This window comes from Ailuropoda melanoleuca, chromosome 2 (genome assembly GCF_002007445.2).
Source record: "Ailuropoda melanoleuca isolate Jingjing chromosome 2, ASM200744v2, whole genome shotgun sequence".
Lineage (NCBI taxonomy): Eukaryota > Metazoa > Chordata > Mammalia > Carnivora > Ursidae > Ailuropoda > Ailuropoda melanoleuca.
In genome coordinates this window covers 110,429,366-110,448,759 of record NC_048219.1, presented here as the reverse complement: position 1 = coordinate 110,448,759, position 19,394 = coordinate 110,429,366, and the positions used below count along the sequence as shown (strand labels likewise).

Below are 19,394 nucleotides of genomic sequence, written 5' to 3'. Positions count from 1 at the left end.
CATGAATGAGTGACAATACAAATGCCAAATCTCGCCAGATTCATAATTTCAAAAAATTTTTAAAGATTTTATTTATTTGAGATATAAGAAAGAGAGCACGAGCAGTGGGGTGGGGCAGAGAGGGAAGGAGAAGCAGGCTCCCCACTAAGCAGGGAGCCGGACCCAGGGCTCCATCCCAGAACCCTGAGCTCATAAGCTGAGCTGGAGGCAGATGTTTAACGGGCTGAGCTACCCAAGTGCCCCTATAATTTCAAATTTTTTAAGAGAAGAATTAAAAGGATCCATTTCATATTTTTCAGGAGAAACCACTCCAATCAATTTCTGGCCAACCAGTGAGTTGCCTCCTTGTGTTAGCTGCCTCCTTGCGTTGCCTCCTTGTGTTAGCTGGTCTATTCAGACAGGGTTGAGATGGGACCACTTTGGGTAATACAGAGCACAGGCACTTACAGCATTGGATGGGCAGATATCCCAAGATGGGGCTAGAATGGCCCAACCCTGATGGCACCGTGGGCTTCATGAAGTACCAGCTCGGTTTCAGGAGACACGGAGAGCCCATCAACATTTGACTAGAAATGTCAAGGTTTTGAATTATTAGATTGACTTCTCTAGGTACTAGCTCTCTGGCCTCACTCATAATTTTCTTTAATTTTAATTTTTTTATCTGCTCTGCATTTTATATTGAATTTTTATGAGCAATTAATAATAATCATTGATAATATTTTTGAAATTCCCTGGGTCAGCCATTTTATGAGTATATTTATGTAGCTTAACTCCTGGAATCCTTACGACTATCCTCTGAGGTAGATACGATGATTATATTTATTTTGAAGGTGAAGAAATGTGAGAATCGAGAGAAAATCAGTTACCTGACATCTCTTAGTGAGTAACTAACAGAACTGGGGTTTAAACCCAGAAGTCTGGTTCTGCTTCTTCATCTAACAAGACTTTATTTTATACATTCATTTCCCTATGGGGCTTAGCAAGAAGTCCTTATTTTCTTAGAAATAACATTCTGATGGGGTAAACACATGTAAATACACTTTTAAAATGACAAAATATTCTGCGTAACCTATTCTTATTAAGCAAACATTTAAAACACATTAAATACACATTTAAGTCTGGGCAGTGTCACAGACTTAGGATCTAGTATTCTTTGTGACATTTGAATCTGTTTTTATGCAGATACACCAGAAATCATTACTTTTTTTTTTTTGCCCAGATTGGTGGAATTTTTTATTAAGAAAATTGCGAATTTTTATAATAAACAAATATCAGGGCCTTGAAATGCTGTGCTCCACTTAATGTTTTCTCTGGATTTTGGCAATACTCCCTAACAACAAAATTAAAAAAGGTCCGAAATACGTTAAATAAGTTAAGGTTTATCCAAACACTAAGGGCAAACAACAATTTATTGGGTTCTTGAGCTATGCATGCAATGAGAATATAAACACACAGGTAAAACAAAAAAAGAATATAAACACATAGATATAAGATGAATATTTGAGAAAGAAACAATTCACTGAACACCCATTACTTGAGATCCATATGCATGGCACCATATTAAACACTGAGAAGTATACAATTTTGTATAAAACAACGTTCCAAATTCATGTTACAGGCTTTTTTCTGAACCAAAAGAACAAACCTGGAAAGTCAATAGTTTCATCCCTTTGTACCTATGTAACTTTCCACTACTGCCTGGTAGGTACTAATGGGGATTTTTTTTTTTTAAATAAAGGCTCAAGTGTTCCATTATATTAACAAATTAAAGCAGCGAGAATTTATCTTTTTTTTTAAGGAATGTTATAGGGATGAGAAAGGCCATTTTTATAAATATCCATCTATGGAGTGCTATTTTTTTCTATCTGTAAGTAGCATGTTAATTCTATTCTTGTTTTGTTTTGCACTTGCGCTTTTCAGAGAAGGCCATAATTTGCTCTATAGAGTCTTGATTTCTATCCTTTTGGGGAAGTTGTTCAAGGTCGTCATGGCCTATATCCATCAATTATGCCTGCCTCACAGATTTCCTTTGTCAGTAGTACATATCAGTATGATTAATGGTTCAGGGTTCATATTCAGGAACCTGATTGGATAACTGTCATTTCATTTGTTGTTACTGATAATTCAGAAAACATTGATGAAGTTGTCTGAGAAAAGAGGGCAATGCAAGCCAGTTTTACCTATAATGAACAACAAAGCTTGGTCTTTTGTTAGCAAAAATAGGCTGTGCACTCCAATATGCTTCCTGGACCTCAGCTAAGAGATTAGGGAGGGGTATTAAATCTATGTGATTATCCTGCATCATTAAGTGTGGTAGTTCTGTTATGAAAGAGCGAACGCCACACTATGTTGAAGGCTTCATAACTGGGAGAATGAGAGCTCATGAGCTCTTCAGGAAAACCTAACTTTCATTCTGTATCTAACAGAAAGTAGTAATTATTCACTTACTTTAAATATATCTTTATTTGTTAATTATAAATTACTGGATTATTTACTTTTTTAAAGAGATGTACTGTTTTTATAAGAATGATAGATGTTTGCCATTAAAGATAAGATAAAACACATTCAATAAGTTTTCAAAAATCCTCTAAAATCCTGTCCAAGGATGACTCTTGGTCTTAAAGGAGATCTTAGAGGAACATAAAAGACTCTAGAGTGTTGAAATAGATTCAGGTTTTCTGGAAATCTGGTAAATGATATAAAGTGCATTTTAAGTCAGTGGAGATTCCCCCAACCTCCAAGGAAATCGTGTTGATATAGCTACCTATCTTTTTGAGGGTAAACATTTTGTTCTCACTTTAACTTCTTCCACTTATGTAAATTTTTTTATTAAGTTTTTACATTTTAATTCCAATGTAGTTAACATACAGTGTTACATTAGGTTCAGGTGTACAGTATAGCAATTCAACAATTCTATACATTACTCGGTGCTCACGATAAGTGTACTCTTAATCCCTATCACCTATTTCACTCACCCCCTCACCCACCTCCCTCTGATAACCATCAGTTTGTTCTCTGTAGTTAAGAGTCTGTTTCTTGGTTTGTCTCTCTCTCTCTTTTTTTTTTCTTTGTTTCTTTGTTTCTGAAATTCCACTTAAATTCCAAATATTTGGAATCATGAGCCAAATCATACGGTGTTTGTCTTCTCTGACTTATTTCACTTAGCATTATACTCTCTAGTTACATCCATGTTGATGCAAGTGACAAGATTTCATTCTTTTTTATGGCCAAATTTTTGGCCTCTTCTTTATCCATTCATCTTTATCCTCTTCTTTATCCATTCATCAATTGATGGACACTTGGGATGCTTCCATATCTTGACTATTGTAAATAATGCTGCAGTAAACATAGGGGTGCATGTATCTCTTTGAATTAGTGTTTTTGTATTTTGGGGATAAATACCCTGTAGTGCAATTACTGGATTATAGTGTAGTTGTGATTTTAACTTTTTGAGGAACCTCCATACTGTCTTCCACAGTGGGTACACCAGTTTGCTTTCCCACCAATAGGGCACTAGGGTTCCTTTTTCTCTACATCCTTGCCAGCACTTATTTCTTTTAGCCATTCTGACAGGTGTGAGTCGTATCTCTGTAGTTTTGATTTGCATTTCCCTCTTGATGAGGGATGTTGAGCATCTTTTCATATGTCTATTGGCCATCTGTATGTCTTCTTTGGAGAAATATCTGTTCATGTCTTCTCATTTTTTAATTGTTTTGGGTTTTTGTTTTGTTTCGGTTTTTTTGATGTGGAGTTGTGTAAGTTCTTTATATAATTTGGATACTAATCCTTTATCAGATATGTCATTTGCAAATATCTTCTCCCATTCAGTAGGATGTCTTTTAATCTTGTTGGTTGTTTCTAATCAGTTTTTTGTTCAGAAGCTTTTTATTTTAATGTAGTCCCAATGGTTTATTTTTGCTTTTATTTTCCTTGCTTCTGGAGACATATCTAGAAAAATGTTGCTACAGCTGATGTCAGAGAAACTACTGCCTGTGCTCTGTTTTAGGATATTTATGGTTTCGGGTCTCATTTAGGTTCTTTTTTTTTTTTTTTTTCAATGACTCTCCTTTAATTACAAAACCTCATAACCCACAGTTGTTGAAAGTTAAGTGTCTTTATTTTTTTAATTTTTTTTAAAATAATTTATTATTTATTATTATGTTCAGTTAGCCAGCATATAATACCATGAGAGACTCTGGACTCCAGGAATCACATTTAAGTTTTTAAGCCATTTTGAGTTTAGTTTTGTGTATGGTGTAAGAAAGTGGACCAGATTCATATGTTGCTGTCCAGTTTTCCAAACAATTTGTTGAACAAACTGTCTTTACTCCCATTGCATATTCTTGCCTCCTTTGTTGAAAATTAATTGACTTTATACTTATGGATTGATTTCTGGGTTTTCTATTCTGTTCCATTGATCTATGTGTCTGTTTTTTGTGCCAGCACCATACTCTATTGATCACTATGCTTGGTAACACAACTTAAGGTCCATAACTGTGATGCTTCCAGTTTTTTTTTTTTTTCAAGATTGCTTTGGCTACTTGGGGTCTTGTCTGGTTCCATACAAGTTTTGGAATTGTTTGTCCTAGTTGTTTGAAAAATGCTGTTGGTATTTTGATAGGGATTGCATTAACTGTGTAGGTTGCTTTGGGTACTATGGACATTTTAGCAGTATTTGTTCTTCCAGTTCATGCACATCTAATGTCTTTCTGTTTCTTTGTGTCATCTTCAGTTTCTTTCATCAAATGTTTTATAGTTTTCAGGGTATAGGTCTTTCACCTCTTTGGTTAGGTTTATTCCTAGGTACTTGATTGGTTTTGGTGTAATTATAAATGGAATTGTTTTCTTAATTTTTCCTTCTGCTGCTTAATTATTAGTGTATAGGAATGCAACAGATTTCCATACATTGATTTTGTATCCTATGACTTTACTGAATTCATTTATCAGTTCTAGTAGTTTTTTGGTAGAGTCTTTTTCATGTCATCTGCAGCAGTCCCTTTTAACATTTCTTGTAGGGGTGGTTTGGTGGTCATGAAGTCCTTTAGTTTTTGTCTGAGAAATTCTTTATTCCTCCTCTATTCTGAATGCTAGCCTTTCTGGATAGAGTATTCTTGGCTGCACATTTTTCCCATTCAGCTCATGAAATTCAGCCCCTCTTGCTTTCAAAGCCAAATATTATGGGGATTCTTCTTCCCCATACAGGCTCCCTGGTGTGACAGTCTGTTTCTCATCCTTCTCTGTGCCCCTTGCTCCCTCCTAACTGCAGACAGCCAGGGCCCTTTTAGCTCCCAACCTCATATTCATTGTCCCTACCCTCTTCCATTGGCCTCTTCTCTACTTTAAGTTGTGGAGTTTCTTCTGTCTGTCTTTGGGTCATTTTCTGTTATTTATGCTGATTTGAGTGTTACCATGGGACTAGGTGAGCTTAGGGTCCTTCTACTCTGTCATCTTCCCAGACCCTACACTTATGTAAATTTCAAACATATCAAAGATTTATTTTTTAAAGTGAAACTATAATTTTATAATAAAATATATAAATATTCTAAAACCTTGTTTTAAGAAGGCCTTTAAAAATGTGTCAGAAACGCAGAAATCAAAAAAAAGAAAGCCAGGAATTAAGAAAAAACCCTAAAATTCGACTGAATAAAATAGAAAAAACCCTTCACTTTATCAAAAAACAAAATACTATAAAATAAAAGATAAAAGATAAACAATAAAGATAAAAGAGAAAACAAAATGGAAGCAAATGGAACACATGACAAATAATTTTGTAATTTCTTAAGGTGCTTACTTTTAGTCATCAATAAAAAGAAGATAGAAACTACTAGAAAATGTGCACAAATTCTTCACAAAAGGGGAAAAATTAATAAACATATACCTTTTCATAATATCAATAAGTATATACTTTGTAGTATTTCAAGAACCGATAGCACGTTTTATTAGTATTTTGGGAAATGCAAGTATAATCAACAAATGAAAGGATTTTCTTGTCAATGAGCCAGTGAAACTTAGTTGTTTCATTTTTCTAGCTTATGTGGTATTTAGCCTGAATGTGGCCTCTTGATGTGGGGAAGGAATGGGATAAGACTAACAGTATCCTATAGAATACACAGTATCCTATATGATACACATGGAAATCTGAGAATGTCTTGGAATTTTATACATAAGAGACAATGCTCTATTTATACTGAGATGTGTTTATAATTTTAATATAGAAATAAATGATCAACATTATTCAAAATATAATTTTTGAATACACCTTCATGATTGATATTTATGCCTCAACCACTATGAAACTCAGACTATTATTAAAAAGAACCTTTCCCTCTTTCTTTACACTGAATTCAGACTCTTGCAGATCTTTCATAATTTCTGCTTTGAGATCAGGTGGTGCTGTTGTATTAAAGTTGCAGGTTTCTGTCAAAAAATCACAAAGTAGTTCTCCATTTTCATTGCCGTCAATAAAACAATCAGATATGTCCATGGTGGACAGAAGGTCATAACACTCATACTTAATCCCCAATTTATCCAGCATCTGAGTGAGGTCAGAAGATGTGACATACTGACAGAGGTCATTCTGCGGTAAGCGGGATCCATATTTTTTCCACAGCTTGTCCCAGCCACTGACTCCTGTGTGATAAAACAAAGTTCATGCTTTTACTTATTCTTCTTTTCATTTCCTTACTCTGCCAGGGAGCATACTAGATGCTTAGAATAAAGCAGCCAATAAAGAAATATTCTTGCCTTTGGGTAGCTTAATTTAAGGGGTGCACGGCAGGGGGAGAGAAAGTTAAAAACACAAGTAAATAAATCACATATCAGATGGTGCTAAGTACTAATGAAAAACAAATCAGAACAAGGAATAAGGAGGGTCAAAGAGTTGGAAGGGTTGCTGTTTTATATAGGGTGGTCACAGAAAGTCTCTGCAATAATGCGACATTTGAGCAGAGATATGAGAACAAGCCATGTAGATATCAGAGGGAAGATTACCTTAGGTAGACAGAAGAGCAACTACAAAGGACCTGAAGCAGGAGCATGCTGGCATGTTAAGAACTAGCCAGGAAGGGGCGCCTGGGTGGCACAGCGGTTAAGCGTCTGCCTTCGGCTCAGGGTGTGATTCCAGCGTTATGGGATCGAGCCCCACATCAGGCTCCTCTGCTATGAGCCTGCTTCTTCCTCTCCCACTCCCCCTGCTTGTGTTCCCTCTCTCGCTGGCTGTCTCTATCTCTGTTGAATAAATAAATAAAATCTTTAAAAAAAAAAGAACTAGCCAGGAAACCAGTGAGACTGGAATTCAGTGAGCAAAGGGGAGAGTAAAAGAAGATAAGGTTGGATGAGTGGTGGGGGGAGTGGCTAGGGTGCCATATCATGTGAGGTGAGATGGGAAGCCATTGTAGTGTTGTCTGAAAGAATTTTCTGGATCGATGGACATATTTTATATCTGCATTGTCCAATATGGTAGCCACTAACCATCTGTGGCTAAGGAACATTTGAACTGTGGCTAGTATGACCAAGGAAATGAATTTTTAAGTTTTATTTCATCGCAACTCATTTACATATCAATTTCAATAGCCAAATGTGGCTTTTATACTGGACAACACAACATTAGAGTGACTTAACCTGATTTACATTTTAATAAGTTTACTTGGTCACACAGATGAAAGTACACTATAGGGGCATAAGGGTGGAAACAAGGAGAACAGTAAGGTTATGGCAATAATCTGGGTGACAGATGATGGTAAACTGGAGCAGCTAGCTTTTGGAGGTGATGAGAAGTGGTTGGATTTTTTATATATTATGCTCCAGTGAGATCTGCCAAAAATTTGGATATTGGGTGTGAGTGAAAACAGAGTCAGTGACCCCAATGATTTTGGCCCAAGCACCTGAAAAGAGAAAATTGCCATTATTGGAAATGGGAAGAATGAGGGAGGAGCAGTTTTAAATGTATCATCGGGTGTCAAGTTTTGGAAATGTAAATATGAGATATCTATTGATATCTCTTGGATAGTCCAGCAGTGATAAGAAGAAGGCAGTTATTTATGTGACTCTTGAATTCAGAGGAGAGGATCTAAGAGTAAGAATTGAAATAGAAAGAGCACAGTAAATATAATAATTTTCTCAAACAAAAAATGGGGTAGCCTCTCATGTCTCCACATATAAGATGTTGACTTGCACTGCCAATAACTAGGCTGATTCTTACAAAATTTGTCCCCAGCTTTAGAAGATGTTTTAGCAATGTCTAAGTATTTAATTGAAAACCCAGCCCAGTGTAGAAGCTAAAAGATGCAGCCCCTGAGGGGGAGAGACACAGGTTGGAATGTATTTCTGACACTTCATGAATAAGATGAGATTTGTTATTTAGTCTCTGAGAACCTCAGTTTTCTCATCTATAAAGTGGGGATAACCATACTCACCTCAAATGCCACTGCAACTATTAAATGAGGTTACATAAGTGGATTGTTGTACAATGCTAAGCACATGGCAGATGGGTAATAAGTACTTACAAAATAAATGAACATTATATGGAATTAGTTTGATAATGTATTTTCACTGGTTGTAATCTTGAGACTATGAAAAAGCAAACTTGCTGTTTGGAAATCTATAATACTAATACATCAACACAAATGCGCATCTATTTGTGGACCCTTTAATACCTGCATATAATAATGGGATGTCACATGCACAGTTGATACAAGTATAGTAATTAAGAGGGTCTCTAAAGCCAATTGCCTAAGTACGAAGCCTGGCTTTTCCTCTGAATATCTTTATGAAATTTTCTTCAGTTTTATCATCTGCAAAACAGGGATAACAATAAAATTTATGCATAAAATTGGGGCAAGAAAAAGCAAAGGAACTAAGAACCACGACTGGCACACATAGTAAATAAACATTGTTCAAGCGTTAGGAAATTAAGTTGGACTTGGCAAAACAATGTAAGAAAGAACCTATATTCCAGGATTAATAGTGAAGATTTCAAAGGCTTGAGATTTGTTTGGTTCCCAAACCTCTTTTACGGTCTAATGAAGTAATTGACTCTCCAGCAAAGTACACAATAAATACCCATACAGTTATGCATATAATTATTGGATGCTCAAAGACCCCTGGCCCTCATCCATGGACTGGACTAAAGTCTCCTGACTGAACTCAACAAAAGGGACTATCCAAGGCAGAAAATGGTAAAAATTAAATAGCTTAGATAATTGACATTCTACTAATATTTCAGAAGAGGGAGCAATAACCGCAGGGTATGCTCTAGAAGGTAAAATTGGAACGAAACAGAAAAAACAAAACCTCAGTCCAATGGAAAAAAAAATAAGGTCATGAGTATGTATTAAAAAATCTTTCATTACAAAGACAGTGATCTGCCCAACTAAGAATATGCCTACAAATAAGACTTTACAAGAAAATAAATTTTTCAGTGGTTGAGAAGAGGCTCTATTTTCATTATTATTTTTCTTTTTAACCTGACAGAGAAAAAAAATAACCAAACACTGTTGGTGTCAGTGTTGTGTGACTTGGTGCCATTTCTGAGCTGAGCAATTATACACTTTCTAACTGATGCATTATCATAATGGCTCTCGGTGGGCACAGCATATGGTGTTACTTTTGTTTCCAACATGATATAAACCAGATTCTTTTTTTCCCATTGTATTAAAAATAACACACCATGATTTGCCTCCTTCCTCAGTCAGGTAAGGAGAGGGAAGAACAAAAAACAAGTGTCTCCTTCTGGCTAAACCGCCTTAACCAGAAAAGTTGCTTTTTAACTAGCAACTCTCAGAACTAATGCCTGGCTACTACATTTGCAGAAAAACATGCTGCTACTGATATCATTGTAGTGTGAGGCACTCATTTCAAAAATTCACCTCTTTTGTCCTTATTTCTCTTCCTTTTCATCCCCAAATCAAATCTTTTATCTTTATATAATCAGGAACTTCTGCTTCTTATAATTAAATGAATATTTACTGAGCTGGGCTAGTTCTGTAACTGATACTTACAAACACAGAGAAAAGCCTCTCTTCCCTCAAGCAACATGTATTCTAACAGTAAATGCTGTCATTTAATTCTGATTTCGATTCCTCTTTCTTTTCCTAATGAGTTTCATTTGCCTACTCTTCATCGCTTTTCTCTGCCTATTCCAGCGTGTGCTTTAGTGTGTGTGCATGCATGTGTACCTTCTTTATTGAGTCTTTTACTCCTATTTACTAAACCTATCTTCAAATCTCCAAAATGTCCTATGCTCTCTGATTCTATGTCCAACATGTAGTAAGGTTTGGCCAAAACATGTTCTTTTTTTTTAAGACACATTCAGAACTAGTAGTTTAGAATATTATAAGGCAGAAAGAATAAATTATTGTAAAATAATTTATTCAGTTCAATTCAAGCATCTATTGGGTATATTCTAGGTGCTGAAGAGATAAGAAGCATAAGGAGCTCTCTTTAAACTCCTCCTATGCCTCTAAGAAGAAACTTGGCACACTGCTCCAAGTATTTACATGCCTTAATCCTCTACTACATAGGAGCCATTCAAAAGTAGAGGAAAAGTAATAGTCACTTGCATCCTTCAGAGCCTAGCAGTGACCGCCTGTAGAAACTCAAGAAAAGCTGAATGGACCAAATCTACACAACAGCTATACTGTGCTGCAACACAGGACTGAGAGTACAGGCTGTGTACTGTTTTCAATATGGCTGAACACACACAATACCTAGGTACACATGGTACACATGGACCATATATATAGCCAACCTAGGTTTCTGCATAATTCTAGAAACTGACCCCATATTTCATTATCTTATGACTAATAAATGCAAAAGTGAGTGTACATATGGTACTCAAATAATAGTAATTCAGTCTATTCAGAAAAATAACTTGTCAATTCAGTAATAGGTCAGTGCCTGACTGAAACCGACAGGAAAGAGCCTTTGCTATGTGGTGTATTTAAGATAACCCTTTAGAGCAAGATGGCAATCCAGACATACCATTATCTGCCTAGGTATTAACTAGATGAGTGTTCCTGGAAATTTAACTTAGTAACTAGTTCTAGACTTGTCTGAATCGTCTACAATGAGCACCCAGTTTTCTGCACTGAAGTGTAGCTATGGATGACAACACTGCCCTGAAACAAAGCTTTCTTCCCAAACAGGTTTCTGCACTTTGAGTAATTAGAAAGCAAATTCCACTCAGAAAGTGACTGCAAGAGGCTTGATAAGAACAGAAGTCAGTGTGAACCATTTTGTTATATGTGTTCCAAGTTTTAGGGCAATATTCAAGTTTAAGGAATGTTTTCATGAGGCAAATGTGGAGAAGGGAGTTTCAAGAATTATAGTTTGGGCTGAGAAGACAGTTTAGGGCGATGGTTTTTATACAGGAGTGAAGGGGGAAGTTGCTCAGGCACCTCATCTGACCTGGCAAGCATTCTCAAACTTGGTTGCTACCTACAGACTGGTCTGGGCAGACAGGGATTTGAAGTGATATCAGCAAATGAAAAAATGGACATTAAAAATGTAGATTCAATCATATACATGTTAACTGACAAGGATATAAGGCAAATCTGATTACAAATTTCTTGTGATTCAATTTGTTTTCACTGTTGGAAACTGGCCATCATCTATTTTTCTAAAAGCTGACCCATATGACTTTGTTCATGCAACAAAGAAAATACTGCTGTTTTTTAAAAAAGGAAACTGCAGCCACTTCCATACACTGAGGGACAATACAGTTTATCCTGGGGAAATATACTGTGGCTAAGACAGGTTCATAGGTGCACAGGTTTATTCAGGTGAGAGAGGTACAGCAAAAGGGACTTAAACTGCTCCAAGTAACAAGATGGATAGAAGGGGAAAGTGAGGAGTTGATATCTTAGGGAAAGTACTGAGCTAAAAGGATATGGGTGAGGTCTGGGAGGAGTTATGAGTAGGTGCAAGGGAGAAGGGCACCACTGAGCAGGAGAAAAGCTAGGAAAAGTGTGGCTGTGGGATTTTGTGCTGAATTCTGTTCCTGCTGTTCTTCTACTCCATCCGTCTTGCCATCTACCAAAATCAAAGAATGGTGCTTTGGAGAATGAAGGAAGTAGGGCTCTGTCTAGGTTTGGAGCAAAGCAGAACAGTATTAGAAAAGGCAGCTGAAGGACGTGCAAGGTTTGGAGATAGGAAATCAAAAATTGAACTGGGAGCAGAAGTTTGGAGCAAACAGTGGTTGGCAACCATCACGAGCATGTAAGCATGACCCCCAGGATCCTCAGGAGTCATGGGGCAAGAGATGGATGACCCAAATTACTTGAGATAAGGGATCCCATCATTTTTTCTGGATTTGCAAGAGTTATGAATGATCCCCTAAGACTGGCGAATCTGGAGACATTCAGATTATACTAAACTGATGACAAAATCAACATATTCGACAATTTTATTTACCTTTTCAAGTAGAACATTTTCTTTACTAAAAAGGAAACTATATTGAACAAGGTGGCTTATATTTTATTACATATATTTAATTAATTTCTTTCCTTAATAACTCTTCTGATAAAGTCAATAAAGCTGTAAATTTTAGCCTTAGGAGGGAATTGGAAAGTCCAAAATAATATACCTAAATTTATCTTCTCCTTTTGTTAAGCGGTTCTTGTATGTATGATATTTCTCTTGTAGCTGCACAAATCTCATCTAAGAAAAGTGCATGTGATAAAGGCAGGGGGTCATTCGAGTCCCTTTAATAGTTGGGCATTTGTTATTTGTTGCATTCTTATGTGTAGGAACAATGTCTATGAATAATGTTGTCCTCTTTGGGATACCTGTCTCCCACGCTGAGTACAGTGATGAAGAGTTGTTCACTGCATACAGAGAAAGTTAGCAAAATATCTCCACCATCAAACTATATTGACTGAATAACTTTTGACTCAAAATACTTTTTAAGAAAAAGCTAACTAATATTTGAGTCTTTACTCCCTCTCTTTGGTATTTCCCTGTGAATGTATAGATACATAGTACATATGTGCCACATATATGCATTGAGGCAATGTAATGTAGCTGTGATTATCTAGAAATAGCCCTTGAATAAACTAAGACTCATAGACCAAGTTCACACAGCTAGGAAGTGCCTCGGCATTCTTGCTGCATGTATCACTATATATTTCACTGTGCTTGTTTTGGTTTGCACATTTCTTGATGCCAATAAATCATGGATTGTATTAATGTAATTCATGACATAGCCAGCAGAATACTGTATTCATAAGGTTACTTAGTTCTCAGTTGTTTGTAGACTACTCATGCCACTTTCTAAACCTTAGGCTGGCTTTTTCCTACTGGGAGAAATATACCCAAAGACAACTGCTTTCTGACACTGAAATACTTAACTTCTGAAAATATTTAAGAATAAACCAAATATAAATAAGAGTGGATCTTCTATTGATATGAAATATATCCTAAAATCAAACATGCATGACTTCTGGATGAATTATTTCTATCCGTAACACTTTTTCTTTGTTATTAATACAGATTATCAAGAAGAGACTGCCCTCATTGGTGACAGCTAAGATTTCTTTTGTATTCCTAAATGTAGTACAATGGCTTTGCCCAAGTGTCTTAATTTAGACAGAGGTTAGTAGGAAGTATCCAGTGTACATAAGCCATTCTAATTGGGAAGACAGAACTCTCCCACATAAATAAGTATTTTTAATTAACCAGAGATAAAAATAGTATATCAAAATGTTCCTTGGGGAAGAAGCTGTATACAGGAACTCTCATTTGCAAAACTCTGACACAAGTTCAAACCTAGAATTACAAGCAACAACCCTGTTTGCCATCCTTAAAGTCATTCCTCATATTTAAGAATTGATGAATTTTGTGACATATGGTTTTGAGTATAGGGTCTGGTATAAGCTTAGGAAGATAGAGACTGTAGTATATCCAGAATCAATTTGCCTAGCACTGTGTAGACAATCCACGAAGATTGCTAAATGAAAGAAGTAATGAATTAATGAACTCAACAATGTCAGTGTTTCATTTATTAACATGTTATATACTGGAAGCAACATGACATGATCAAATGCTGTCTTTGGAAAATAAGACAGTAACACAAAACAAAACAAGTGAACATTTTTTGCAGTTATTTGAGAAAATCTACCACGAACAATATTGATAATGGCTCTATAAATGCAAATTAATCAAATATGAAGGCATCCCAAATATTCAAACTTTTATTTATGTATTAATAAACATCACAGAAGGAAAAGAGACATTCAAGAAACAAAAAGGAGGCAAATAGAAATATTTGTTATTTTTGGTCTCGTTAAAAAAATTCCTATTAGTGGTATTTGTTCTATGTTATATAAAAAAGAATTTATATATAGACAACAATGACAAGTTTTCCCAAGAGAAAGGAGTAAATAGACATTTTATTCCACTAGACCCCCTAAATTGATAGCTGTTTTGAAGGAATTCCCTAATACTGTGTTAATTAATTAACTACAATCAAAAGCCAAGTCAAGAATTTCATAATGAAGACAAAATATAGCAGCTGCTTTCAAACACATATATCCATGCACATATGCACTACTACTGTTTTAAAATTCAGGGTGAATGTAAATAATTTACCTGACACAAGAATAATGAGCATCTTAGCGTTGGTAGCTAAGAGACTATGGAAGAATTTCAGGGTAGCTGGGATATCTTTTACATAATACAGCATCTAGAATGAAGGAAAAGAGAAATTAGACACTTTTTTATGTCAATGTCTTTGTTACTTGGGCTAGATACTCATTAGAAAGTTTGATTTTCAAGTTGAGAGTTTTGCTCAACAAAACATTTTAAGAATTTAAAAATTAAAGATGTTATATGTAGAAAGAAAGTAATAATGTGATAAAATATTTGGGAAAAGGGGAAACTATGGTATTTGCTCAATTACAGCCAAATAATATTAAATTTTCTCTTTCTGGCTTCAATAACAGAGACATTTATAGCTGGAGATACTTCGTCTTCACTCCACAACAGGGCATTGATGCTGTGCTTACTCTATATTTTGTGAATTGTAGTTCTTCTGGGAGAAGATGGTGCTGGCACCATAAAAACAGACCCCATTTCATGGAACGTTGCTTTAAAATTAAGCCCTTTGCACTAGCTTTACCATATGCTCAGAGATGCTTTTTTTTAAATCACAGGAAATACGGCAGGCTCTGAGGTTGACAGATTCTCTAGGAAAATGGACTGAATAAAGCATGAGGTTACAGGCTTGGCCACAAGGTGGTAGGGGTCAACCCACCCCTTTTTAATAACTCTGGACCATCTCTGGTGAAGTGCAGGGAGAGTCCTTTCCACTCAGCACAGGTGGAACTTAGAATTATACATTGGCAGTAGAAAATTTTCCCAAAGGGCTTGCATCCCTGGAATCTACCCCCACAGATACTTACTTCTTATATTGCATCTCCATCTCTCTTGGACAAGAATTTAATATTCTATGTAGATGCCCATGATAGAATTCATTGCATAAAGCAAACACAACTTAAACTATGCCACTCTCACATGAATGAATGAAATAAAATGGAGTTGCACATGGCCTATGCTAGATCAGGGCCGTATTTAGTATCATGTCAGTCCATGCTGTTCATGAAAGGGATAGATACTGAGATACATAATCCGTAAGATGGCTAACAGTCTATGATGGCTAAAAAGAGGAGGTGGGCCATAACAGATGCTCTGAAATTTGATCTAATAGATACTGAGATTCTCTGAAGTTGACCGTGAACATTAGGTTGAAAGAATGTCATGAGAGTATTAAAATTATAAGGAAAAATGAAGAGACAAAGACATAACAGGGGGAAAATGTATAGAGACAGGGAAGAAGAGAGAGGAATAGAATAGTAATGCAGAGGAAGCAGAGTTGTTCTAAGAAAGAAGGAAGATGCATGGAAATTTTGAGAGAAATAGGAGATCCAGAGCACAAGTGGAGGGACTGGTTTTTAATAAAACGGGGGTTTTGTAGTAAAATGAAAGAAAGAGATGGGGATACAGAAGCAGCTGTGTTTATAAATTTGGAGGGTGAAAGATGACATTCTATCTGATGATTTCTCTTTCTGCTCTACAGTAGGAAGTGAGGTCATCAGCTGGTAATGAGTGGTGGTGGAGGGGTTATAGGAAGTGTAAGGAGAGAGAGGGAGGTTTGTAACAGTTATATGAGGAGGGAGGAAATCAAGTCTAACAGAGAAACATTATAGGCTTGATGGACAATTGAAGTACTCTCTTACAGGTAAATGCTTTTGTCAGCTAGGAGAGCAAGAGATGTAGAATTGCTTGGATATACTAATGTTAGAGTCATTTCTTCCTTATAAGTTTATTCCTTTGGGATGACGGCACCTGTGGACTGTAGAAAGATGTCTCTTACTGTTAATAGTGATATTTCTAAAATACACATTTTCAAATGGTAGACAACACCCAAAGTCTATACACCCATATGCTATCCAGAAATATCAGTGATTCTCATAAATCCATCCCCATAACATCTAATGAATGGTCATCCCCTTTCCAAGAAACTCCCTAGTGTATTTCTAAGAAATATACTATCAGTGCGGGATCATGGAAATAAATTCCTACTGAATGACTGACTGATATAAGTAAACTTTATCAACTTAAGCAATGATCTAACCTGCCCCTTCTGTCACATGCACACTAGCCAAGTCATCACAGAAGGGAAAAGAAAGGAATCAGAAAAACTCTGGGACATTGGTCCCTCCAGACCATTAGAGCTGTGCTAGGATATGTCACCTCTACTGTCCTCCAAACTATCTATGAACTTCCAATCCTACAAAAATTAATTAAGCCAACATTGAAAACAATCAGTAACTGAAGGTGTTTGAGTATAAAAAACTGGCTTTTTGGATGTTACAGAGAATCTCTCAGTATTATCAACATCTTTATCCTCAATTTGGACAGATAACGTTCACTTGTAAAATCAGAAATCAGATTTTCATTTTTCTTCCTAAAGGTAGAATATTAGGCATTCTTCATACGTATTTCTGAAAAAAAAATCTCCTTTCTCAGAATATGTAACAATAAATATTTCTTACCTGAATCATATGAATAAAGTCCCACTTCTGAAATTCTTTTTTCTCTATGATTCTATTTTGATATTCAGATGATGTCTCCTTATGCCAAGCAAACTTTATGTTCTCGAGGTTTGATGTCTTGGCTACAAGCTCTAAAATACAGAAAAGAGATGGCACACCATCAATTTTAATTGCAAATGCAGAATCCATTTCCATTTCGAATTTTAATGCAATCAATGTTATATACATAACAGATATAAAGCACATTTTTCTTTTTTATGTAGCTCTGGAAGACCAGAGAGTTCATCCTGATTTTTTTTAAATTTATTATTAAATGAAATTAGAGATGAAAGAAAGAGTCAATAAGAAATAATTATGAGAACCCCGATCAGACATTGGTTACATTATCTCAGGATTAATGGGGAATCAACTGGTGAATTTTATCAGTGGGGGAAAAAAATGATATGATTCTGTAACCCAGGAGTCAGCAGACCATGGCTCATGGACCATATCTGGCCCACCACCTATTTCTAAATAGACTGCAAGCTAAAGACATATACTATTGCACTTCCTGACTTTATGCCTGTATTTCATAACTTATGTTGTTAGACTTTTAAAGGGTTGAAAAAAATCAAAAGAACATTTCATGATATGTGAAAATGATATAAAAGTCAAACTTTAGTGTTTATAAATAAACTTTTATTGGAACATATGAACACTCGGTTTATCAGCATCATCTATGGCTGCATTGGTGCTACAATAGGGAGCGGTGATTAGTTGCGAGAGAGATCATGTGGCCTAAAAAATATTTATAGTGTGTGTTTTTTCAGAGAAGTTTGCTGACTCCTGCTTTAATCCATTAAACACAAACACTTTAAGAGCAAGGATTCTGTTTAAATATTTCTGAATGAATTAATGATTCTGTCTCTAAGAATAAACATCAAAAATAACAGTTGATGACCAGGAAATAGAGGAATCAGTAAAAAAAAAAATCTAATTATTCATTGTTCATATTTCTGAGGTGTTAGTCCTGTATGCCAAGAAAACAAATTAAATATGTTCTTTTCCCAATAAACTTACAAAGAACATACCACAGTAACTATGTTGTTAATGATTGAGGGGACAAATTTGGGATGATAAGCCTTTCAGGATAGGATTTGACATAGAGCACCATGGGTTACAGGTACCTTTGTATTTGGCAATTTGCTCAGCACTTGGCTCAACAACTTCATTGTTGATATGAATTCCCGGATATTGAATCTGCACTTTGGAAAGAATTTGAAGATCAATTTCACCTAGGAGACAATCATATGGAACATATAATGTAAGTCCAGAAAGAAATGATTAAGAATAATTTGAGGTAGTGTCTCATCTGTCTTCCTTGTACTAGGAAAACCCAACATAAATAAAAAATAATGCTCAACTGTCATCCTGCCACATTGTCTATGATGCAGAACAGCTAGGTTGTAAGTAGGAATAATAATATGACTTGAGGAGGGCTATGATTGCTATCCCTTCCTTCATTCATATAAACTTTGTTTATTATCTAGTACCATATTATGTTAAATCTAAGATCCCATTGATTATAGGACTCAGTCAACTCTACTTTTTGTATCGCTAGATCGGAAAAAAACAATGTCGATTATAATTTTAAGATCCCATCAACTGAAAGATGTATCCCAAATTCAGAGATGTTAAAATATGGGGGGGGGGGAAGCACCTGAGAATTGATAAACTACATTAGGCCAGAAGCATATAAAAATATGTCAGAAGAAAAATATGTTAGGTATCAAAAAAAGATACAAAAGATGTCAGGCATCCACTTTCAAATACACCATGATTTAGTGGAAGACACAGGCATGGAAGGAATCCTGTCGAGTTGGGCCATGGTGGGAAGAAGAAAGGAGACAGTAAGGAAAAGGATAGTTGATAAGGCCAGAGAAATGGAATGCCTTATGGAGGGGGACCACTTCTGAGCTCTGTGTTACAGCATAAGTGGAAGTTAGCTCAGATACTTCTGGGAAAATGAGGAATTGCAGGTAGATAGGACAGCAAGGTAGAGACATGAAGTCAGGGAACAGACTGGTATATATGGACTACTAGAACTTCAGAATTTTGGAATATTTGACAAGGCAGGGCCTCCAAGCAAAACATGATTCTAGTGAGGTAAAATGTAAAGGAGGTTATGGCAGAATAGATATGTATTCATTAGTTCATGCGTCAAAAATTAATTGCATACTATGTTTCTGACACTGCACTAGGCTCTAGCAAATAATGATAGGAAGAGCTCAAAGATACCTGCCCCTGATGAAAATTTAGCCTGTAATTGATTGAGTGAGAGAGATGGTGATAAGTTTGTTGGAC

At 35.9% G+C, this 19,394-nt stretch overlaps 1 protein-coding gene across 1 annotated transcript in view; it reads right to left on the bottom strand.

The window, feature by feature from the left end:
* Positions 1-6,183: 6,183 nt before the first annotated feature.
* HNMT (histamine N-methyltransferase) overlaps positions 6,184-19,394 on the bottom strand; it is a gene marked incomplete at its 5' end in the record, with an annotated part of 32,347 nt that continues 19,136 nt past the window's right edge. Inside the window, 4 exons of the mRNA XM_034654493.1 lie at positions 6,184-6,630; positions 14,587-14,680; positions 17,052-17,182; positions 18,218-18,325. Coding sequence (XP_034510384.1) covers positions 6,275-6,630; positions 14,587-14,680; positions 17,052-17,182; positions 18,218-18,325 — 689 coding nt within the window. The remainder of the gene's footprint in view (positions 6,631-14,586; positions 14,681-17,051; positions 17,183-18,217; positions 18,326-19,394) is intronic.